The sequence below is a fragment of the Podarcis bocagei genome (genome assembly GCF_964188305.1).
Source record: "Podarcis bocagei genome assembly, chromosome: Z".
NCBI classification, from domain to species: domain Eukaryota; kingdom Metazoa; phylum Chordata; class Lepidosauria; order Squamata; family Lacertidae; genus Podarcis; species Podarcis bocagei.
The window spans coordinates 36,017,915-36,043,796 of NC_138140.1; the positions used below are offsets into that span (position 1 = coordinate 36,017,915).

Sequence of the window (25,882 nt, forward strand, 5' to 3'; positions counted from 1 at the left end):
TGTATGTATCTCGCTCTCTCCTTTTGTCATTGCTTGCCAGCTTTATGTATTGTATGATTCAATGTTTAAAAAGTACAGGGAGGGAGAAAAGAAAGCAAACAAGACACCCCCTCTGATGCTTCCATTTCATTTCAATGTAGTAGCTTGATTTGTGGTCCTGTGCTCACTTACCTGGGAGTAAGTCTCATGGAATTCAGTGGGATTTATTACCTTGCTAAAAAGGCTGCCAGAGAAGGGATTCAGGTCCTGATTTAGGCAAACCATCTAAAAGTTGTGAAACACACAAAAAGAGGGATGTGAAGGGAAGGCGGGGAGCATACTTGGGCACCAATTCCTAAAGTTCTTACAACTGCTGGGATGCAATAGTGCTGGTGTCTGAACAATTCTCTATATCTGTGATCATTTACATTTTCCCAGCTTGAGTGTAGACAATGGATGGATGGGGTCAGAGGCTTCTTAGAAAAGAAAAAGAAAAAAGTAAGATTGTGTAAACTGTCTCTAAGTTTAAATACTGTGGTACCTCTGGTTACGAACTTAATTTGTTCCGGAGGTCCATTCTTAGCCTGAAACCGTTCTTAACCTGAGGTACCACTTTAGCTAATGGGGCCTCCTCTTGCTGCGCGATTTCTGTTCTCATTTTGAGGTAAAGTTCTTAACCCAAGGTACTACTTCCAGGTTAGCGGAGTCTGTAACCCGAGGTACCACCGTACAGAGTTGTTGCAGAATGGTCTCTTTGCTTTCCTTTCCCCAAGGCCCCCAACACAATAAAATTTAAAGTTGCTTTCCAGATGCTGTCTGGGAGAGATGGATAAATGTGGGTGAACACTGAATGCAATGTTTGATCCCTTCATGTTTACTATTTATTCATATTTATTATTCATAAATTCAGGCACAAATGTTAGGCCTGCACCCCAGTGACATATTTGCATTTTATTTTAAGTTTGATGGCCCCCACCCCCCGCCCCTTGCTATCCATTTTTGCAAACAGGGATTTAATGATTTACTGTTTCCAAACCATTGCTGTGGTTCGTTCTCTCTCTTTTCCCTTCCTCGGCATTTTAGGGAAAGAGATTTCTAACATGGAAAAGTGATATTTGAATATATTCCCCTAAGGCAATCAATTTACTTTTAATTTGTCTGGAACTAAGCTTTCCTTTGTTGCAATGAGAAAGGATTGAAACTGCTGTAAAATTTATTAGCTTCCAGGAAGATTTTGAAATGAATTTTTTAACAGTCGTGCTGTTTGCTCGTACCCAGGCATGGTGTTGTACTGATTGCAGTAGCACCACGGGGGTGCCAAAAAAATGCACCAAATTTTCACTGTGGCATTGTGCTCTTGTTGGTAGGCATTCCTAATTAGGGGCGACAAAACCTAGCTAGCCATTTTCCGGTACGTTCCTTCATTGTCGTTTTATTTGCATGCCGAAAGTGGATCACAAACTCAGAAAAAAAAGTACATAACCAAATACAGTAAGCCCGAAAGTTGGGCTCACTTTATCTCAACTTTATGCAGATGGTGGTAGGGAAATAAATAAATGAATGTAGAACTGGGGAAACCCACCATTCTCCTCTCTCCATTTATTTATTTTCCCCACTTGCACCCAGCGCTTACAGGACTTTGGGAAGGAAGTAGGAGGGCTCTGGCAGCTTCCCAGAGCCCTTACATGGTGATGCCTTCCTTCCCATCCTCTGGGAAGGAGGTGGGAGGGCTCTGGGAGCACCCCAGAAGCTGGTAAGCAAGGCGCCGCTTTGCTTACCAGCATCTGGAAAGGTCTCAGCAAGGCGCCGCTTTGCTTACCAGCATCTGGAAAGGTCTCAGAGCTTCCTCACTGGTGTTTTTTTTTTGGGGGGGGGCATTTCTGCATTTCCCTGACTTTTTGTGATTTTGCACTTGCACACAGACCCCCAGATTGCTGTTCGCTTGCTAACTCTTAGTAAACAATGCACAGCCTTTTAAACAGCGTGTGGGATTATCGTTTTCATTATTATTGTATACATTATTATTTTTTGCATTTTTATATTGTAAACTGCCCTGTGATCTTTGGGTGAAGGGTATGCTATAGAAATGCTAATGCTAATAATAATAATAATAATAATAATAATAATAATAATAATAATAATAATAATGCAACATTTCAAGGCAATTCGCAAGCAGTTATGAAATATCAGCCAATTTAAATAGTCGTGCAAATATTAATAGGCCAAACATTTTATGTTGCTAAATATACTCTAAGATGAAACAAGCTGCTAATAATTCATATTAAGAAGGGGACAGGAAACATATGTCCATGCAGATTAACTTTTTTCAGCCCTAGCAACATGTAAAATGGTTAAGGATGGTGAGAACTACAGTCTCCAGCAATCTCTGGAGGGGCCACAAGTTCCCCATCCCTGTAATGAGGCCTGACAATACAAATGAAGACAGCAATATTAATCCAAATAGCGCAGAACCAGTACATCTTATTCAAATCTATATATTGATCCATATATATAGACCCATATATCAACATAAAACTATATATTAGCACCACTTAAGTCTGAGCCCTGTCCCATCCCCCCACCCTATCCCCAGACAATGGGCCCCTGAAACATCAGGAGCAGCCTTTATAACTGGAGTCAGCAAGAATCTTGCTCTATAATTTTATCCAGTATTCCAGTGCCTTGAGAATCTATTTCTTTTTACGTGGAATTCTTGATGGTAGATTCTACATGCCTTATATGTAGAGAGCCCAAGATTCAATCCCTGGTATCTCCAGTTACTAGGAACATGAATCAGGCAATAAACATCTTTCTTGGACATGGAGAGCCATAGTCACTCAGAGACTCATTTCACACATAACACTATGCCAAACTATGGCTTTCTGTGAATGTGTTCAGGCTCCTGGGAAGAAGATAATTTCTGCTTTGGTCCTCTGCTGCTGCTGCTGTGTGTTAAGCCATGATTTGGCTTAGCATGTCATCTAAACACAGGCTTGTGGTCTGTCTGAAGGAAACAAACCATGAGCCTGGATTTGGATGAGATGCTAAGGCAAACCATTGCTCACTGCAAAGCAGTGAATGTAAGAATGTAAGAATGTAAGAAAGTAAGAAAAGTTTGCTGTATCGTGCCAGCATCCTCTTCTCATAGTGGCCAACCAGATGCCTGTGGGAACTCTCAGCTCCTGTGGTTTCCAGCCACTGACATTCAGAAGCATCCCTGCCTCCAGCTGGGGAGGCAGAACACAGTTAACACTTCCAGTAGCTCTCAAAAGCCCTCCCGTCCATGAATTTGCCCAGTGCTTTTTTTAAAGCCATCCAAGTAGGCTGCCATCACTGCCTCCTATGGGAACAAGTTGTACTTGTGTTCATGAAGAAGTACATTTTTTAATCTATCTTGAATCTTCTAACAGGAGCAGCAGGAGCAGAGGAGGAGCAAAGCAGTGGCAATATTTTAGCATTACATTGAACTGTGCCAGGGTAAATAGTAGCAGGCCAGATGAACAAGCAGTCTGACCTCATAACAAGGCGAATTCCTTATGGCTGCTGAAGCGAGTTTGGAATCAGGTGAACCGTGGCTGATGAAATTTCAGAACTTGGAGAGGGGTTGGTGCTTATGGTCACTGAATAGTTATAGCAGTATTGTTGCTTTATTGACCATTTCCAGGGGGGCAGTGGTGAAAAGTAGAATAATTCTGGTGGAAATTTGGGAGTGCAGTCACAGCTGTTTTACTAGGGGTGGGGGAAGGCACGCTTGCACCATTTTGTGGTCCTGACTCTTAGCCTGCTCTTTCAGATGTGGATGCCATTTTGTGGCACTCCTATCACCCCATGGCAGCCATTTTGTGGCACCTGCAGCATTTTCTCATCATTTCAAATGTGCCCACTTGCTCAAAACACTTGGCGACTCCTGCATAAATACTTGTATCGTTAGCGTGCCAACTATCTTGAATGTAAGCACATGACATCCAGAATTCCCCTTGAAGCCTGTTTTGTCTTAAGGAAAACTTTTAGTAAGAAACAGTTTTGTCTGTATTGGTTTTCTTCAATGATGCTCAAAAGTAGGCAGACACCTGTGCCTTCTCTGCATGCTTTCTCTCTCTTCCATTTTTAAGAGACCCAGCTGCTTCAGTTCCCTTTCAGTATGAAATAGTCCAAATGGCTTCTACTTATATGCCTCTTCAAAATCCCTCTGACATAGATTGGAATGAATTGTGCTTCTCTCCACAAAATAGAAGCTCTGGGGTCTATTGTGATTGCCCAGGCTGCATAACCATACATGCCATCAGAGCATTTATCAGTGATATTAAATCCCTAAGCACTTGTACCTCAGTACTTTTCAACTTTGCCTCTGTGTCTGGTGCTGGAGATTCCATCACCAATAATTCAATTGCTTAGGAGAGCTGAGCAGGTCAGTCTTTCAATCTTGTTGTGTGCTCGGCTACAGTGAATTTGGATTTGAAATATATGGAAGTATATGTGGTCATATAGCACCCAAATGCCAGCTGATGCATATTTTAATTGCATGCACTGGGTACTTTTGTTCTCCCTTTCTATTCCATAGCAGAGTCGGATGTAATATAAAATGAGAATTCACAGCGGTGTGTCCTTCAAGCAGAATGCATAAGTCGAGTTAGTGATTCCTACTGCATTTTGTTGGGAATCATGTACTTCCAATGTATGGTGTCTACATCTTCTCGCAGCCTTAACACCCACTGTTTCTAGCGGTTGCAGTTTGCTTACATTTTGCTGCGCTGATATGAAATCATTTGCATACCATCTCCCTGCCCCCAAACTGTAATTTCAGGTTCTCCCTATTTCAAGCTGCTCTTTGAAACCAGTTTTTGAGCAGTATTTCTTGAAGCCCTCTGAAAGTGAAAACCCTCTTACATATTAGAGTCACAGTCATGTTTTCCTGATCTTATTAAACTAGCTTCATCTGCTCAGTAGCTGCCTACCTCACAAATTTGAGGAGCAGATAAAAGGGGGTGGGGAGAGCTACCTATGCCACTCTTAAGAAAGCAACCCTGTGCACATTTTCTTGGAAGCAAGTCCTATTCAAGTCCCGTTTGGGAGCATGTCCCACTTGCTTAAAAGGTAAAGGTAAAGGGACCCCTGACCGACTCTGGGGTTGTGGCGCTCATCTCGCTTTACTGGCCAAGGGAGCCGGCGTACAGCTTCCGGGTCATGTGGCCAGCATCTGGCGAACCAGAGCAGCACACGGAAACACCATTTGCCTTCCTGCCGAAGTAGTACCTATTTATCTCCTTGCACTTGGATGTGCTTTTGAACTGCTAGGTGGGCAAGAGCAGGGACCGAGCAAGGGGAGCTCACTCTGTTGCGGGGATTCGAACCGCCGACCTTCTGAGTGGCAAGTCCTAGGCTCTGTGGTTTAACCCACAGTGCCACCCGTGTCCCTTCCCGCTTGCTTACTTCTAAGCAAATGCACATAGGATCAGGCTCTTTGGTGATGAAAATGCAATAGACAGCTAGATTTTTTTTGGTTGTTTTGCTTTTAAAAGAGCACCCTGCACTTGCATCTTCTCCTTATTGAACCCACCTCACATTTCTCTGTTAACATGATCCAGGAAAAGTGCAGCCTGGTCTTGAAACCTAGTTCTGGGTTTTCAGTCTTGGCTCCAGTTTAAACCCATATCTGTTTGGGTGAATAAGAGGCTTTAAAAAAACCTAAAGCCTGGCCTGGTGTTGTGTTCAGTTGACGGAGGAGGCTTGTTCACTCCCCCCACCCCATTCCACAGCTTACCCAGGGAGCTAGTAATGTGTTTCTGTAATAGACTTCTGTAAATGCAGTGAAACCGAGGGGGAGCCGCAGTCGTCAGGCAGCCGAGCTTAGCACACACTGTGGGCCTAACGGCGGGCAATTCCGGCATGATTTTTTTTTTTTGCTCCTGCAAGGTCCTATTTGTTTTCTGCTTCCTATCAGCACTGCTCCAACATCTTCGCAGAAAATAACCACCATTTCATCTCTGGGGCACCTCTGAGCTGGGCCTTCTGCCTCCCTCTGTGCCTTCCTGCCCCTTCCGGCTTCTTTATTTTAACGATATGGGCTTCGTTCTGTCTTTAGGTGAGCGGCGGGGGAAGCGTCAGAGTTCCTCGCTACTCCTTTTTACCTAAGACTTCTGTGAAGCAATTTGGCAGCTCTGCAGCCAGCCCACATCTCAGAAAGCCTCACGGCTCAGACCTTCTCGAATCAATACAGACACAACATGTCTGTGGTTGGGGATTATTATTAGCTGCTTTGTGTGACAGTCCCTTGAGGTTGGAACAGAGGTGGTTGGAAAAACCGGGCTCACTTGGGGTTGTTAGCTGTACTTCTCCGAGAGAATGATATTTCTGCCACAGTTGGCTGAACTGAGGTCTTTTCATACAGGATGGGAATTGCTTTAAACTTTGACCATGGGAAGAAGGATTGGTTGTTAAACCGTTCTGGGAACTGTAGCTCTGTATGGGGAATAGGGGTCTCCTCTCAGCACCCTTAACAAACCACATTTCCCATTATTCTTTTGGGGAAGCCAAGGCTGTTTAAAGTGGCATAATACTGCTTTAAGTGTATAGTGCAGATGGGTGCCCCCTTTCCTACTAATACACACACAGACACCCATGACACCCATGCTATTTTTGAAAAATATAATGCTTTGTTAATAATTTTGCAATTATTGGAATACTTGTATTACTTAAATACCCATATGGTCTATTGTATCATAATTTGTTTTGTTTTTTCTTCCTCTTTCATATTACTCTCGCACTAAAAACTTTTAATAAAAATATTATTATTTTTTAAAAAAACCAACCACACACCTATGCCACTATTCCAGACCATGTTTTAAAATATGCATTCCCAGGGTTGTCATATACAGCAGCCAGACCTGCAGCCACGAATTTTGTGGTGAGGGAATCTAAAGGCTGTATGGTGTGTGTGTGTGTGTGAATTTATGCAGACATACAGTCTATAAGTCATGACCATAAGAACAACGGCAGCCCATGCAGCAGCAAATGTTTCTCAATATATTATTATACATAGACTGCTTAAAAATGCAGGATATAAAATACAAAATATTTCAACGCAATAAGGTGATGTTTTTTGTTAGAAGACAGAGAAGGACATAGCTTGCCTCCTGCAATGTGGATGAGGAATCCAAATTGGTTTAATTTTAGTAATATGCTGAAAGGTTTTGCATTTAAAAATTGCATTTTGATTATGTACAATAATATATTGAGTAAAATTTGCTGTTTCTTAAGATCTTGGCTTACTTCATAGGGTTGTTCACATGTTGCATTTGACAATTCTGCAAGGGCTCTGGGTGAGCTATCAAGGGGGAAGAGGATGAGTACCAGAGCTTGCATATGTCTAACTGGAGCTCGGGGAGAGATTGACAGCCTCACAGTTGCTAGGAGAGCATGCCTATATGGTTGTATTCAGCAGTGGTACGTCTGTTATACAGGCAGAAATCAAGCTGCTTCCCACTATTGTGGCTGGCATGCTGATTTTGCAAAAAGGTTAGGACTAGTGTTACAGATGCTGCAACTGCCATCACTTTCCAAGGACAATCCTCATTTCTTAATCCTTGTCCCTGGTAATTCAGTCTCCATTTTTTACTTTTCAGGCTGTCTTGTCAAAATGTCAGCGTGAGTTGCGAGCATTGCCATTCTTTGCAGTTCAGCCACTTCTCCAGGGTCTCTAAACCTTGGAGTGGAGAGTGGACTTGTCTCATCTTTGATGCGCATGCATATTCATTGACACATGAAAACTAAGGTGTTATGCAGTGCACACCCTCCAATCTCAAACAGTGCAGTTGCTGTGGTGTATTCTGAACTCTGCAGGATCAGACCAAGTACCACCTAGTACAGCATTTATTTATTTTTGTGCAAATTCTGGAACTATGTGGTCCAGCATAAACTAACCAGTGGCCCAGCAGTAGGCAGTCACCTGCCTTCTGTCGTCCTCAGCACAGAGCTCTGGGCTTAAACCAGTGAGCCTGCTGCTCTCACACATTGTTTAAGGCTAGGGTCTGTCACTTTGAGGCAATTCCCAACCTGGGCTGCAAAAACAGAAAGAGGTTGAAGGATGCCTAATGGCAGCTTGGCAACATCAATGGAGTACAGATAACTGGAAACTTATGGACGCACTTGGCAAATAATATAACAAAATGGGGGAGGAAAGGGGGAAGCTGTCTGGGGGAAAAGACAATCTGGGATTTTGGCAATCCCAGCCACCATCGAACCCAATGCGTTTTGACTAAATGTGATTTTGGCTTTAGGCTCTATCCCCAGGACATAACCTTTGTGTAAGTTGAGAGTTGCCTGTATTTAGTTGCTCTCTCTTGTGTGATTGAAAGCATGGGCATGTGGTAGTATTCCTTCATGTCCCAAGCCTTTTGTCTCCTTTTGGGTACAACTGGATATAGCTAATAGCTCTGTTGTTGCCACTCTTTAGATCTGCTGCCCTGCCTATTCTGCACTGAGGGAGAATATTATTGAGGGATGCTAATAATAATAATAATAATAATAATAATAATAATAATAATAATAATAATATATTATACTCCACCCATCTGACTGAGTTACCCCAGCCACTCTGGGCAGCTTCCAACAAAAAATAAACAAAACATCAGGAAAGGGGAGAAGAATTCTGCCTCCTGCATAGATTATACAAAGAAGCCTGAATGGAGCATTAACCGTCAATTTCCTAATTATTGTGAGGGGTATCACAGAACAACTTCCTAACTGGTAGAAACCATCTACAGTGATCACACTGTAGATTACATACACTTCAGGTTACAGACGCTTCAGGTTACTGACTCTGCTAACCCAGAAATAGTATCTCGGGTTAAGAATTTGCTTCAGGATGAGAACAGAAATCGTGCGGTGGCGGCAGCAGGAGGCCCCATTAGCTAAAGTGGTGCTTCAGGTTAATAACAGCTTCAGGTTAAGAACAGACCTCCAGAACGAATTAAGTTCTTAACCCGAGGTACCACTGTACCCCTTAACTTTGATTATTAACCCCCACATTTGCAGTTGGACTGGGAGCTTTCTTTAAAAGCAAACAAATAAAGTTTATCAGTGTGCAGATTTCTGCATACAGTGCCAAGTCCCATGCTTATGCTGAATGCTAGAATACACACAGGTCTTCACAGTCATAAGTACTAGGTGCATGCATTGATACATAACGATCACCAGGATGCTGATTGAGGCATGCAATACCCAATTCCACGCTTGTGCAAAATACTAGAATATCATGGTCTTGACTTCAGGTGTTCATTTGGGGATGAACAGGAAGATAGAGACATTTAATCCTTTGTTTTTGCTCAAGAACTGAAAACAGTAAAGCCAGCATTTTACTGGGCACCAGTATTTAAACACTTCTAAGCAGTATGTTTACATGTCTGGCAGCTTCATTTGCTGAGAATGAGAAGGGTCAGCAGCGCCTAGACCACAGTCACTTGCTGCTGCCACTTGAACGATGTGGTGGCTGCTGTGAAGGAGAGAGGAGCCTTTAAAGACGCAAGATTCCATCCACTTGGTTTCTTCCTCTTTTGTTTCCCTGCCTTCCACAAGTTCCTTAAGGTTTTCTTTTCTACAAGCCGATTCCCTGTAAGTGCTAAAGCTGCTCTTTCTCTCCCCCCCCTTTTCTCTTTTTTTGCTGCATTGTGTTATGTGCCAAGAATTTTTATTAGCCCCCTTTTTTGTGCTAGAATGTGGTGGAAATACAAATGGAGCTGAAAAGCAGAAGTTACATACACAGATGAACAAAGCACCCAAATGAACTATCTCCTCAGACAGTTGGGATCCACCACTGTGGCTGAGTGGATGCCAAGGTCTGTATGTTTGCAAGGTGCGAGTGAGGTTCAATACATCAAACTCTGAAGGTGTGATTTAGTTGTGGCTTTGGCTAATGTTATGGAAAATAAGGAAAGTGAGCTAGAGCTGGAAGGTGGCTAATTAAAGGTGAGAGTGTTTACTAAAAGATACTACTGAATTCCAAAGAAGAATATTTTAGTCAAGAATTGGTATGGTCAAATGAAATGGGTTCTGTTTCAATCATGTTAGGAACATAGGAAGGAGTGTACAGGCTGTGACTGTTTTAGGCACATCTAATAGGTGCATGTCTGTGCACAAGCGCATCGTGCTGAACCTGGAAGTGACCTGAAAATGTTTGCAGGCTTTGTCAGTGGTGTTTCAAATATATGCAATTTCACTTAAATGTGTGGTGCCTTGGTACGTAACTCCCGCTCCAGTTGGAAGTTGCCTGTATACCAAGTCAGACTGCCAATACAGTATTGTTCCCCCAGTGACAGTAGCTTTCCAGATGCTCAGACAAGGGTTTCACCTGTTCTGTGCTACCCAAGATCATTTTCACTGGAGATACTAGGGATTGGGCTCATGCTTTATTACTGAGGTAGGTCCAGGTTGTAAGAATGTACAAAGAGCCTTGCTTCATCATGGCATTCAAAGTGACCACCCAGATGTCTATGGGAAGCCCACAAGCAGGACAAGAATACAACAGTGCTCTTGCCACTCATGTTCTCCAGCAGTTGGTATTCACAGCCATGCCTGCCTCTGATACTAGCAGGGGTCAGCAACCTTTTTCAGCCATGGGCCGGTCCACCGTCCCTCAGACCTTGTGGTGGGCCAGACTATATTTTTTTGGGGGGGGGGGATGAATGAATTCCTTTGCAAATAACCCAGAGATACATTTTAAATAAAAGGGCACATTCTACTCATGTAAAAACGCGCTGATTCCCAGACCGTCTGCGGGCTGGATTGAGAAGGCAATTGGGCCGCATCCAGCCCACGGACCTTAGATTGCCTACCCCAGTACTAGAGGTTGTAAAAGGCCATCCTGGCCATTAGCTGTCGTTAGCCTTATCCTCTATGAATTTATTTTAAACCCCTTTTTCAAGCTATCCAACTTGGTTGCTGTTACTGCATCTTGTGGTGGCAAGAGGCTAACCCTGATATGTGTAATGGAGTTCAGGGTCCCCCTCCTTTTACCAATTCTATGACTGGCTGTTCTAGGGCACAGCCATTTAGGGTAGCTTGATAATTTCGCCCCTTTTTGTGACTGACGCATGCATTTACCCAGTCAATGTGAGGGTAATTGAAGTCACCCTTTACTTACAACATTTCCTCCCTTGGATGCCTCCTTTATTTATGTTCTCTTTATTGTTAATACCAAGTAACGACAGGATAATACATATAGACAATTGTTGGTGCTCCTTTTGGTTGCATCTAGGATGGAAATCTCCAAGAGTTTGATAGAGATATTATTAGCACTTCATTAGCAGAAAATGAAATGCATAATAGATTATTCAGAGGGTCAGGAAACTCAATAGGCTTATAGAGCTGTGATGTTCACCTTTAACCTATGTTCATGAAGTTTTATCAGGCATTTACCCTCTAGGGACATGTAAGTCCTTTAAAAAAATGTGATTGGATCTCTTTGATAAGTGCCATGCATGAACTATTTAATGTTCTCTTGTATGTTCACTAAAACATTGTGAGACTATGTGAATTCAAGATCCATGTTTGTGTTATGGTTGTTGCTTTATTGTTCAGAACACGGCATTTTGGTCCAGGAGGGGTGGGGGCACAATACATCCACAGTACTAAATTACCATAAAGCTATCCCAGAAGCCAGAACAGTGAGAGGGATCGCTGCTTTCGCTGTGAATATTTTTTTCTTGTTTTCCTCCTCCAAAAACTAGGTGCGTCTTATAGTCTGGTGCGTCTTATAGAGCAAAAAATACGGTACTTCCTATGGCTTTTGGGGGGGAGGGGGTCTATAGCTGCTTTGTCATGTGGAGTGATATCACTTCCAATGTACCCTTTGCTGTCCTTCCTAGTATAGAGCATGTTAAATATAACAACTAGCTTTCAGGGGGCCTTTGGGCTGATGGATAATTAGACATTCATACCCTCTTTTGCCCTGTTCCTTTGTCCTAGAAAAAAAAACCCGAATCATTTTTTTATTTGCAAATTTAAAAAGTAAAAGAAAGGGGGAAAGGGAAAAAAGAATTAATATAAATAAAATATAGATACAGCTACCATTACTACTAATAATATACAGTATCAGTTCACATTATGGATGCAATAACTGTCAGTACACGCAACTTAAATTAAATAGATAAGTTAATATAAAGTCTCCAGATGGCCAAATAGGTTTCCATGTGAGATTGGTACCTATATGCAATATGTTCAAATGCCGCCAGGGCCCTGAGGTCCTTAGACCAATGCATGGACAGTGAATATTTATCCTTCCAGGCTCAAAGTATTGTATAAGTCCATTAGCAATCATAAGAGCTCACAAAGTTAACTTTTGTTTTTCTGTTGTTAATCCTCATACTGTGGCCAAGTAGTAAAACAAGCATCATTTAGTTGCCCCTAAGTAACTGTGGCACATCACCTGGCATGAGTAAATATCTGGCTACACGGTGAATCTTAGCAGAATTCTTGTTTATAGCCCCTCTCAGACTGGTAGGTGCCTACAAACACCACTGCAGTTCCGTTGGAAATCAAGTACAAATCAACTAAAGTATAAAAAGAGGAGCCAGCAAAATTCATTGCCTGGTGTGGAGTTTATACTTGGATATCTCATGTCGAGCAAGGTTTAAAGCACAATGCCTTTCAGCGCTGGCAATAGGAAGAAGAAAATGCTGACTCCTACGCAGCCAGCCACGCAGGCTGAACGTGGTTTAATTTATTTCCCATCGTAATGTGTTTCCCTTCAGCTTTTTGTTCTGACAGCAGCAGCAGAAATTCTGAACGACACCTAGCCTGTTGGAGGCTGAACTTCAGCCTGTTAAAATAATAATAGAAGTGGGGGCAGGGGAGAGAAACCCACTGCGATAAAAACAGCCCTTTAAAATGTCACTTTGCCAATGTCTACTACTTGTTATAGAAACGAGAGGTGTGTATATGGGATTAAAAATAGGCAGAATCGCAGTTCTCCTGGAAATCTACCCTACAAACGTAGGTAGTAGGTTTTATGCCAATTTAGCTGTTAATGGATTCCCTAGTGTCCTTGCAGGTAATTCCTTTTCTACATGCCTTATAGTAGGGGTGGGGGAGCCTTTTCCAAGGGCTGCATTCCTGCACATGCAACTTCCCGGGGGCCACAGGCCAGTGGCAGTTGGGGCCAAAGGCAAAAGATCAATGGGCACGACTCTTCCCTTTGTATGGCAAGAAGACTGTATTCTAGCCATGCAAAAGTCAGAGATTCTTATACACCCCACCACTTGCATTCAGGCAAGCAGGAGGCACTGTCACAAGACATTCCTCCAGGCAGGAGCCCTTGAAAAGTGTGTGGAGCAGTTCTGGAGAGAGTCCAAAGGGCCTCATAAAGAGCACTTGGGGGCCACATTCAGCCCACAGGGCTGAAGTTGCCTGTCTGTGGCTTACATAATCACAATTCCAACAATTTCCCTGGGAGAAGAAATGATTGCTGAACTACTTTATCTGTGGTGTAGTTATACCCTCAAACACTAATTGGTTTTCTTGAGGCATATGTATCTGACCAAAAGTATTCAGGTATACTTAGTTGTCTGCGCCAAGCGGTCATATTCAACCAATTACTACTAATAAGAAATCAAGTTCCCAGGATTCTCTGTGCAGAGAGCACATTTGAGAGCTGTGGTGTAGATACGCCTGTTCCCAGAGCATTGTCTGAAGGCACATAAGACAATCTTGCTGAAACTAAGCAGTTTCTGGGTCTGGTGACTAGATGGAAGTGTGTTTTTGATTTGATTTGATATGATTTGATATGATATGATGTACTGTACTGTACATTGTCCCAACCACTCATACTACTGATGATATAATGGTCTTAAATGATGGCTAGATTTTTTTTTATAACCCAGTCTGCATCTGTGCTGGCCCTGTTTTTAAGTGTTTTTATATATGGAACAGTTTGTAATTGTACTTACACTTCTTTCGTTTTATAGTTGTTTTGTTTGTTTCATAATTATATATAATTTTATAGTGAACTCAACCTGGTAAGGGTATTGGGAAGAAGTAATAATAATAATAATAATAATAATAATAATAATAATTTCTCTCTCTCTTACATACTACATATATTCCAAATGGTTCAAATGTTTTTAATAGCATTGTGTATGATTGTGCCTGTGCACCAAGAGTTGGCTTTTATATTTTTAATTATTTGTAGATTGTTCCCCAGAAGAAGGATCCTGCCTTCCAAAATGTGACGAAATGCAATAAATCTTCCAAGCTGGCAATTTTGAGAACAAGTTTCTTCTCTGCATTCTTCCTTGTAATGTCGTTTATCAATAGGTCTTGGAGCTAAGCCTCAGCAAGTGAGCATTTCGGATTGGGTGTAGCAGCTCATGATATATCACCTGCCCTTCTTTGTCTTTCTCTCTACAGATCAGAGTGAGGGATTTCATTGCCGGGAAGAGTGCCGGATCCTTGGCCATTCTGACCGATGCTGGATGCCCCGGAACCCTGTGCCCAGCCGAGCAAAATCCCCCGAGCATGGAAGGAATGTTGTGTCCCTCTCCATAGAAGCTACCACTGTGGATACAGAGCTTTACGAAGACTGTAGCACAAAGAGAACTTTTGCAACATTTGGCAAAGAGGGGAGTGAACCTGTCTCCGAGGAGCGGGGCCCAGTCAACTCGAAAGGTAAAAGAACAGTGGATCCGGCCATCTGTAGCCCGAAGGTAAACGGTGCCGTCCGGGAGGCAGGGAATGGTTGTGAAGCTGTCAGCCCCATCATGTCGCCTATCCACCTGAAGAGCCCCTTGTCTGGCAAACCATCAGTGTCCTACAACGTAATGCACTGCCCAGGAAGTCGCGACCTGGAGCCGTTTGTAAACAATGGCCCTTCTCGGCCCATTGAGGCGGAGCCGAGGGGTGCAGACAGTGAAAATATCATGCATGAGATTAACCCTCTTCTGCAAGAATGTAGAGAGAAGGACTCACCTGGTGTGAAGAGGCTAAAGGACATAGTACTCTAAGTTGCACTGTAAAGGAAATGAAACAACAGTACTGGATGTGTGTATTGTTTCTAACGGCTTACTGATGGTTCACAAATTTGCTGTATTTAAAAGCTTTCCCTAAATGTATTGTTTATATAAAAAAAAATATGAAGCTATCATTAATGTGACAATCCCACTTGGTTCAACAGGCAGCAGGGGTGTTGGTCTAAGTAAAAGTAGCACCATGCTTCAGCTTCTCCCCACTATGGTAGAAGTGGTGGCATTTCAGTGGTTGGAAGTATTATCTATGAAGTATTTTGAATTTATATATTTTTGTAGCTCAAAAACTCTTATTATGAAATGGCATTCTGTATGAAGAATTGAATCTAAAAAACCCCCCAACAAAACAAAAACCGCTAAAGGAAAAACCACACCACACACCTCAGTTTCAAGTAATCTCTAGGAACATAATCAGCTGCCTTCTACTGAGTCAGACCATTGGTCCATCTAGCTTAGTATTGTCTTCTACTCTGATTGGCAGTGGCTCTCCAGGGTTTCAGACCAGGAGTCTTTCCTAGCCCTACCTGGAGATGCTGAACCACTGAGATGGCTCTTCCCCTTAGTACTCCCCTTGTCATGCCTCCAAACTTCAGCAATGGGGTGCTCGTTTGCCATGGCAAACTGGAGATTGGGTTGCCCTGATCGGCAGTTTTGGTGCACTTGTGGGAGCTCTGATGTGCAAGATGGGGCCACTTCAATGTGTTCCATGCTGGAAGGGGCTCCATGCTCAACATCTCCAAATGTACATTAGCACCCCATGGAGTTATGGACTGTGGCCGGTGAATTTTCTGTCTCATCCCACACCCAGAGCCTAATTTGTACTTTTTAAGGTGTTGCTCTTTTGCTGTGGACACCCCTGCCTTTGGAAACCTTTTGCTGCCACATGCTTCTCTGTACTATTATCGTATTTGATATTGCAAATTCCTGTATGTCTAGTGATGGGAAATGCTTTCAAGTTTGTTTTCTTTTTTTCGTTCCTTTTCTTCAAACAAACAAACAATCTTAAGACCTGGAGAAACTGCAAAATTTAGAGCCAATCTTGTCATAGCTCTTTGTCATTTTGCCAGATGATTGTACCACATACTATCTCCACCACTGTGCAATGTTTCTTCCCCAGGTCTTTTAGGGGTTATCTAGCATCTCATTTGCAGTTGTTAGATGCACTGTCTTGAAATTTTTATGAGATCAATTTCTCCCCCCTCCCACCCTTTTCCTTTTCCTTGCATTTTCAAGGAAGAATATGACATTATTTCTCCAAAACGACATTCTGGTTTCCTGCTGCAAATCTCCCATTTTTATTTTACCTATCTAGGAACCAGAAGAATAGGATGCTTTAAAGGCCTAATTTATGTATGTTGTAGGCCACAGGTTAAATCATTACTCGTGTAAACATTTCAAGCACATTCCCGACTTGCTTAAATGTACTTACCATATGCATCATCCCATTTTCCATATGGCTGGTCTAGGCAACTGTGCTGTTGACATCCTAACACCTCATGAGAACAGGCCAGCAAATGTTTACGCCCATTTATACGTAGCAGCATGGAATGCTTACATGAATAATGGCCTTGCCATTATATATATTCAAGTTAGTATTTTGCTTAACTACATTGTCCACTGTTTCAAAATCACAATCACATGGGCATAGCTCGGCAGACCACCCACTTCCTTGGGGTGCTCCATACTTCAGGTGGATGAAGTCCAAATTGTTTTATTGCAATCCTAAACTGTAATTTCATTTGGGACATTTGTGTTGGCTCCAGAAACAGTGGTCCTTGTTCATGGCTATTCCATTTCCCCACGCCCTAAAATTCTGAAATACCAGGCAGCGTAGAGTACTCCTCTTCCCTCCTTCCTTGGGAGCTAAATAGGGCTTGCACTTTTACTCTTAGGCCCCCAAGAAACTTTTTAGTGTGTGTAAGTGGGGGGGGGGAGGATGCCACCCGTGTTAATTAGCATTAGTAAAAACTCCTCCTCTGGGTGTGCCTCTTGATTGGAATCAGGGAAGCACTGAGCAAAGAGCCCCCCAGGGACACACGGAGAAACTTCAGAAAATGAAGTTTTGTGCCTGCTTTGGCAGTAACTGATTGATCTAATCATGCCTGTGGCAAAGACATGGCATAATTATCTGCCCTTAGCAGAAACTGATCAGAAGGAGGTTGGAGGAAGTTAGTGTAGTCGATCCGGTAGAGGCGCAGCATGTCTGGATGGGTACTCTTCACAGACATTACAGTGTGTTTAGCAGATTGGCTTGGATTTTCCAAACTTTTCAGAATTGATTCATCCATTCATCATGAGCCAGGTGCATGGGTGGGGGGTGGGGGGTGGGGACAGCCACCCAGAAGCAAAAAAGCTGTGTGACTTACTCTGTTTATCAAAGTTTATCAAACTGAGTGCAAAAATGTAGGTACATTTGAGTGCTAGTGTGAATGTGTGTTTGCACATCCTCACGGGATGCTCTTTTGAATGCTGGGGTTAATTTGGTTTTCTTCGTGCACCATGGAAGTAGTGAAACTAGGCAATAGAAAACGTGCATCAAAGAACAGACAGACTGGCAGAGCAGTCATTACACATGCCTACTCAGAAGTTATTGTAGTCAGTTAAGTGAGTGTGTTTTGGAATCGCAGCCTAAATATGAGAAGAGTGCTGCTGATCGCTATGGCTATATCCCTTTCATTTGAAGCAAGAACATTGGTGAATAATCATTCCCACCCACGGCAAACTATTTTGCGTGGCTACAAAATTTGCACGTGTGAAATTGTGAAGTGATGCCTGTCCCATCCCCATAAGAAACATTTGGTAAAAAAAGGAGGGACAAATTTAGTTGACTTGAATGGAATGTTTCGTTTATTATTATTACTATTATTACTACTACTACTATTTTTATTTCCCACTGGATAATTTTTCAGTGATGGTTGGGAACACAGGTTAGGGCTATTGTTCTTGCTATTAGCCCTACATCTGATAGAATTTGCTGCTCTACAACATACTCCTCAGAGCTTGGAGATCACTGGGAAGGAAATATATTGCTGTTTCAACACTTGCTCTGCCAATCAACAGAAAATAATGGTTTCTAGAGAAACAATCTTCCTGGCTCTAACCTATCTTGATAAAAAAAAAATTAGTCACTTTTGATTTATTTAAATTAAAAAATAGCTACAGAAAAACAGCCTCCAATCTTTATCGGACTGCAGATCAAATAAGCTGGAGTAATTTCTTTTCTTTAGAAAAAGGTAGAGAAAATGGATAGGGCTTGGTGTTCTGCTTTTTCATGCAGTTATCTAATTTATAGACTGTCAGTGTGCTTTTTTGGCCCAATAAGTTGAAAGTTGCCTTTTTTTTTTTTTAAAAAAAAGAAAATTTAATGAAATCACGCCCACTTAATTGCTGTTCACTTATTCCTAACTCTTGGAAACATGATCCTTTGATAGGACCTGATCCATAGGTACTGCTAGTGTAAAAAGACCCCCACATTTGTGATAGGCACCAAGATCTGAGTGCTAGCAAGATCCAGTCTGCATGCATTATGTATTTGGAAGAGCAGGAGAAGGATTCCAGCCAGCAGCTGGGAAAGAATAGAAGGGATGGCCCAGTGCCCTGCTTTAGCAAACTGTCAAGACCATGGGAGTGCAAGAGGTAGTTGGAGCTATAATGCCAACAGTGGTAAGAGTTTGGCTCCTGGGTCACCTGACTCACAAGATTCTGCTTAATATCCCAGCATGACACACACACACCTTTCATAGTTCCCACCTCCAACCAGCACTGATTTCACAGGACTCATTGTATGAGATTTGTGGCATTTTGCAATTTGTAGATCCATAGGCGAAAACATTGCGCTTACTGACATTAGCCACTTTCATGCTTCACTAGTGTTGGATCCTTGTCCAAGTAGAGCAGAAAGAGCACATCAAGGAATCAATGCCCTCTGTCCATAGGTTGCTCTGGAAGAAAATTCTGTAGTGTGCAAGTGTTGGCATATGCAAAAGCAAATGGCTCAGCGGGTGCATGTGCTCTGTTGTGTCATCTCATAGAAGGCAGGCCATGGGCCCAACTTTGTCAATACTGCCTACACTGGGGTTTCAGAAAGGAAATTTCTGGGGTTTCAGACAGGAGATTACTGTGATTGAATCTGGAACCCTTTGCATATGAATTATGTGCTCTACAACTAAGCTGCATCCCTTCCTATCAAAGCTCCCCAGCAGCAAGGGCTTCTTCATTCATTTAAATGAAGGGCCATTCATTTCAATGAAGGATTTGTGGGCCATTCATCCTTTGAAATGAATGGGCTGCCCATGCTTGTTGTAGAGCATGCAAAGCTCCAGATAGGGGGGGTCACTGTTGCGCTTGAGCCATCCTTCATTGCCTTTATCAAATATAGGATTGCAAATATTTTTCGCTGCCACCGTTTCACTTATTTTCATTTCATGGAAAGTCATATTAGCACCCTGCAAAATGTTCCTCACTGTCAAACTTGCTTTGCTTACCTGTTGAATTAGTGTAGCATTTCCCCTGCCCCCGGTCAGGTATAATATGGATTTTGATTTGCAGCAATGCTTTTTATTCACATTTGTAATTTAATCAGTGCTTATTCTCTGAGTATCTAGCTCCAAAGATACCATAACATGAGTGGATTTATGGGTAGTTCATTTTAGAAGGAGGGAAAACCCTCTGCCTACTTGCTAGACTAGCCGTCAGGCAGTTCCTCTCACAAGTCAAATTATACTTTTTCCTCCCAGGAACATCCATTTTGTTGTTGTTTGAATGAAATTTACAAAGGCAGTAGCGTGGGAAGGGCTGGTAAAATATGATTCATGGCTGGAATGAACATGAGCATTTAACTGTGTTGTCAAGATGAGGCTGTTGCCATTTCCCTTGTTTTATTGTGAAGCTGGAGATGGCTTGTGGATCACACACATTGTGCAGAAGTGAACTATGTTTTCCTTTTTTTTTTTCCAAATAGGAAACAAGTTGTAAAGAACACGTTATCCAATTAATATGTTGAAATTACTCTTGGAGAGGGAGGGCGGGAAAGAGAAAAAGAGAGAGAAACTAATCACAAATGGAAACTTCATTTGTCGATCAATGGGGGAAATTGATTATCGTGTTGGTACAGCTGTCTTTGCAGCTTTAGATAATCGTTGACCCGGCATAGAAGTTGTATTCACTTTAGTGGAGGAACCCGGCAAGATTTTCACCGTGGCATCGGTGAAAATGGATTTGTTACTGGCATCAGCTGACGTTCAGCTGATTCAAGCTGGGATCTTGTAATCTTTATGACAAAGAGCTGACCTGGCAGAAGCTTGTGTTTTTCAGCAACGGATGCCACCTGGCGCTAATCAAATGCCAAGGTCTAAAGTTGCAGAAATGTTTGAAGTCCTGCAGCAGCAGCAAAGGAGAAAAAGAGACGCGTCGCGATGCTAAAGACACTTGTGTTGCCCGCTTAGCAGTGGAAAGATTTTGGTGGGACTTGAGTTTTCTCCTGCTTTCTCACGTGTCTCTGCTGCTGATAATATGAAGAACAAAACTTGTTGTATATGCTGATATGTATGTTATGTACATTTTCACAGTGATTGAATCATTGTAAACAGGGAAAAATGGGGTGGGGTGGGGGAAATAATCACCATGCTGTCTATTTTATGAAAATGATAAAGCAGCTTTATTAAATTATTACAACTCTGTTTGAAAAGAATGGTGTACCTGCCACATTGTTTTTTTCTTTCTTAAAAAACCTGATGCAAACTGTTTTCCCCACTTTGATGTGATTTTTATTTCTCTGCTTCAAGAATCTAATGCATTTTAGTATTAAAGGCAATTATTGAATAAAAATGGAAAATAAGTGTTTGGTTAAATCTGCCTGTGTGGGTTTGCTTGTCAACTGAAGTAGATTTGTGTTTGTAGGGTTGTGTTGTTTTTTTTTAAAAAAAATCAGTCCAGCAAGAAGTGCCCAGAGAAGCAGAATCACTCTTGCTGCACATCCTTCTCTATTCCTTTATCTAGACACGTTGGTGTATTCCTTCCCTGTCCCACATATTTTGTGCTGAGCTATCTTTCAAAATGCGAAAATCCAGACACAAAAGTTGTTGAACTTAATTTGCAAAATCTCAAAAAGAGAGCTTTTTGAGATATTTTAAAGGAAATTTGCCAAAAATCTAGAGTCCCGACAAGGGTTGCTATACACCTGAATTTTCCTGGACATTTCAGCCATTTCCAAAGACCAAATCCTGGCTATGTCCAGGAAATTCTGGACGTATGGCAATCCTAGCAGAGCCCTTGCATGCATAGCCTGCTTTGGAAGTTAAGACCTTATACCAAGTCAGGCCATTGGTCCATCTAGTTCAGTATTGTCTACACTTATTGGCAGTGGCTCCCCAGAGTTTCATTCAGGAGTTCTGTCCAGCCCTACTTTGAGATTCCTGGGATTTTCTGTGTGCATTCTGCCACTGCACAAGAGACCTTCCCTGCTGTGAATAGTCTTGCAAATCTACTTCACCAAAAACAAATGGGGCCACTCTTGCAGGAGAGAGGAAGAGGCCATTCAAGAGGCTTTTGTTGACTGTCCATTACAGAAGCAATGCCTCTTGCTTCTTCTGTTTCTATTCATTCCTGGTCACCATCTACCAACTGCTTAGATGGATGAGAGCACATACATATTATGTGTGCAAGGTCTTTGGTTAAATCCCAAACATCTCCACTTAAAAGGATCTTTGGTACCAGAGCTAGGATAGGACATTGCCTGAGATTCTGGATAGCTGCTGCCAACAAAAGGCAACAGTACTGGAGTAACTGGAGCAATGACTTGGCCCAGCATATTGCAATTTCATGCACTCGGTGGTTGCCACTGCTTCTGGATAGTTTTTCTTTTTTTTTAATAAATATTTTATTAAGTTTTCACAATAGAAAAGCATTCAAGAAAATATACCAAGACAAATACAAAATCACAAAAAACAATACAATACAAAAATACAAACATTAAACACATCAAAAAAAGAAAAAAGAGATAAAAACACATATAATAACAAAAAAACAAAAAATCCCTCTTTCTTAATTTCTCATCTTCAATTAACTTATTTTCCCGACTTCCTCACGTCTCCCGTTCTTGTATCCCTTTTAGAAATTAATTCAGCAAATTCATATCCTATTAATTTATCTGTTATTAATCCAATCTTACATTTTACTTTGTTGCTAAAGCCCCTGCGATTCATTTCAATGTCCTCAACATTCAAAAATTTTACAATATTTCTGCAAATAAATTTTTAATTTCTTCCAATCTTCCTCCACCGACTCCTCTCCCTGGTCTCGGATTCTGCCAGTCATTTCCGCCATCTCCATATAGTCTATTAGTTGCGTCTGCCAATCTTCCAAGGTGGGTATAGTTTCCAAGGCTGGATAGTTTTTCAACAAAGCATAGCAGGCAGGATGTCAAAGAGTGGGAACTGAAGGAAGGACACATGGTTGATTGATCTAATAGTCATAGGCTAAATTGCTTAGGCCTTAGGGAATACCCAACACATATCAGACTCCATCTAGATATATCAGCATATTAATAATATCCATAGCTGGCAACGTTTTCCCCTTTTTTAGGGAAATTTCCTTATTCTGAATAGGATTCCTCTCAAGAAAAGGGAAAAGTTTTCCCTCTGAGTAGCAATGAGGTTTATAGTCCTTCTGAAAAAGACAAGAAAGAAGAACAGTTTCAAAGACAGGTGGTCCTTCCTCATACTACGCCTCATCCAAATATCACAGATACAAACTGAAATCACAAAACACATATTGTGATAAGAACAACCAAAACGAAAACCCAATAACTCCCTCCCACAAGCACATTTAAAAGGCCATTGATCGTTGAATCAGCCAAAGGTCTGGTTATAGAGAAACATTTTTGCCTCATGCCTAAAGATATGTAGTGAAGGCGCCAGCTGAGCCTCCATGAGGAGAGAATTCCACAAATGAGGGGCCACCACAGAAAAGATAGGTGCTTGAATTGCAAGGATGGATGCTAACTGGTGCAAGGACTACTTTGATGAATGAAGAACATAACAGAGGGGGCTAACAAGAAGCCTGTTGGGCTAGATCAAGGGCCCATTCATTCCAGCATCCTCCTAATAGGGGTGAAATAGATATTTCTGGGCAGTGATGCCATTAGGGCAGAACTTCAGGCCCCATTCAGAATAGTGGACAGATCCCCCTAAAATGAAGCTTTGTTGGCTTTCTGGATTTTCAACCAAGTGAAGCAACACACATTACCTTCTAAATAGGGAGCTACCCACAAAGTCTAACATGACCTAACTTGACCACTAAGATCTAGGAAGCCAATAGGAAGACATGCAAGCATGGTGGCTAGAAGGTTGATATATAGGTAGTGCCATTTTTTAAGGTTTGTGAATTAATTGGATTTTATAGCTCAAAACTAACAACATCACGTATGGCCAAACCTGTTGGTTTGATCTATTTTTATTTAGCAGATTCAGTGTGGTACTCAAGAGCGATGGAATCATACCCTCAAGAGTTTGGGCTACAATCCCAACCCCACTTATTGGAAATAGGTTCCACTGAATTAAATAGGACTTAACATGGTTAAGATTGCAGACTTAGAACACGTGAAGGCAGGGATGAGGAAACTCTGTTCTGCAGGCTGACCTTGGCCCACCAGGGGTCCAAGTTGACCTGAGTGGCCATTTCCCCCCAATCATGCTCACAGGATGTCATTAGCTCACTTAAGTGACTAGATGGGGGCAGGGTTCAATCCTGCTGGTTGATGTTTTGCCAGCACATTCTCTATGGAAAACACACTAGGTGGGACCCCACCAGCTGTCAGTCACCTGAAATCATCATGATGCCAGATGGCTCCACAAGAATGGAAGAAGCTAAAGATCTGGCCCACTGAGCCAAAAAGGTTCCCCACCGCTGTGATAGGATGAGAATGGAAGATATGTAGCAGCAACACCAAAGAAAGCAATGAGCAGTTGGGTTGGAGAGGGTGTTATGGAAGTTGCTGTGGTGAGCTAGAGGTAAAACTACAACAAGACAATGTAAAATGTTGAAATTTTGCAAAAGTCATAAAATTCAAAATACAGCCTTAAATGGGAAAATCAGAACTTGCCATAGAGCTTAGAAACTGGCTGCTCATGGTGGGGTTGTCTTACCATTTGCTAAATTCTATAGCAAGCCATCTATCAGACACTGTCAAATACTGCAGTAGGTAATTGACAGTATCTGATAGATGACTTGCAGTAGGATTTAGTAAAATGCTGGATGGCAGTTGCTGTCATACATTGACTGCTGCAGCACAAAATCTTTGGATGTCAAAATCCTGAATGTAAAACAGAGTGATGTTGAATATTCACAATATCTGCTATCAAAAGCCATAGGGAAAGATGAAAGAAATATCACACTGTAAGGGGGAAATCAGCCAATAAAGGCATTTTCATATAACCACCCTTCATATCCACAGAAAAAAGTGGCCCATTCTAGTTATTCCAGATGAATCATGCTAGTGTGCTCAAATTCCAGCCTGGGGCAGCTTTCAAGTAGTCAGATACAGTTTTCAATTATCTGCAATGCCAATACAAAAGCCAACTTTGGATGGACTCTTCTGTGCACCAGGAGGTTTCTCATGTCAACCTTGTCATATCCAGAGGTGCATGAATTTTAGTTTCCATTTCTTGAATTTCCAATCTTAAGTTCAGTTCTCCACATTACCACATCAGCTTGCTTTAAAAAAAGTTCTCATGAAAATTCAACAGCAATTTAGTGTCAATTTCTCTTAATATACTCAATTTTTGTATGTAATTTTGCCCATTATACAAATTTTTGTAAAGCAATTTTCCCCTAGTATAATGCATCTTTATACCAGTAAATGCATTTTTGTGCACAATTTAACTTTCTATAAGCATTTTTTGTACAAAAATGTACTGGAGAACTGCATTGCAAAATTCAGAGAAGTGCAGATTTGAAAGAGTGCCTAATTTCAGTTCACATATTGCTTCAGAAAGTGTAAATTAGGTTGGTTTGACTTTGAATGGGAAAGGAACCAAATTTATCCTCTATCCCTAATCACATCACTGGAATTCATCATGCACTGATGTTTTTCTGCAAATGCAGTTAGCCTGGTTTGCACATCACAGTAAACCAAGATATGGCTTACTATGACTTGCCCCTGCATTGCTGTTCCCTGGACTTTTAAGGTCAGTGTGGGATGGCAGGTAACCCTGACCAATTCTATTTCATTTTTCAGCCATCTTGGGTCTCTAACAGTTGACCTTTGAGCTTTCAAAATGGGGAGTGGCCACTGGTTCATTTCACCTGAACCCTAGATTTGTAACCTGTTTCATTCAGTGCCTAGCAGAGATATGTTCCATCTGCTCCAATCTCCATGTTGACTTCAACATCCAACCTAATTTGTCTGCTTCTGAAACTTTTCCTCATCCTCCTCTTCCATGTAACAACCTGCCTGGATAAGAATTCTGGAGAACTCAAAATCTTGCTCATTATTTCGTGACCTTTCGGTTGGTCCAGATATAGGTATTGCCCAGTGGTAGATTGTGGATTTTTGGGGAGAAAGGAGAGGGATGAAAGAAGCCTACAAGCACAATAGCACCATGTTCCCTTTGGATTTCACGGATGCTGAATGAGAGCGACGTAATAGAGATGGATCAGGCCGATGATCTTCAAACACTTGTTAGCCCAGAATCATTACACTATGCATTCTACAAAGCTCCTGCTTGCCGTCAGGGCTGAGCTGTCTGAAATGCCAGCGCTATGATATCTTTCCCCCTCCCAGCTTCCTGGCCAGCTGTTAACAGCCTGTGCCTCTTCCGGGTACATTTTGGGAGCTCACTGTGTCTTAAAACCGCAGCGTGCTTAGATGATAATCATGTTGGTATTGAAGT

At 41.9% G+C, this 25,882-nt stretch overlaps 1 protein-coding gene across 2 annotated transcripts in view; it reads left to right on the plus strand.

Moving 5' to 3' along the window:
• Positions 1-18,332, plus strand: part of PCDH19 (protocadherin 19) — a 138,432-nt gene extending 120,100 nt beyond the window's left edge. For both annotated transcript variants that reach the window (XM_081179397.1, XM_081179398.1), the window contains exon 5: positions 14,380-18,332. In XM_081179397.1, the coding sequence (XP_081035523.1) occupies positions 14,380-14,972 (593 nt within the window). In that variant the 3' untranslated portion in view covers positions 14,973-18,332. The remainder of the gene's footprint in view (positions 1-14,379) is intronic.
• The last annotated feature ends 7,550 nt before the right edge of the window (positions 18,333-25,882 follow it).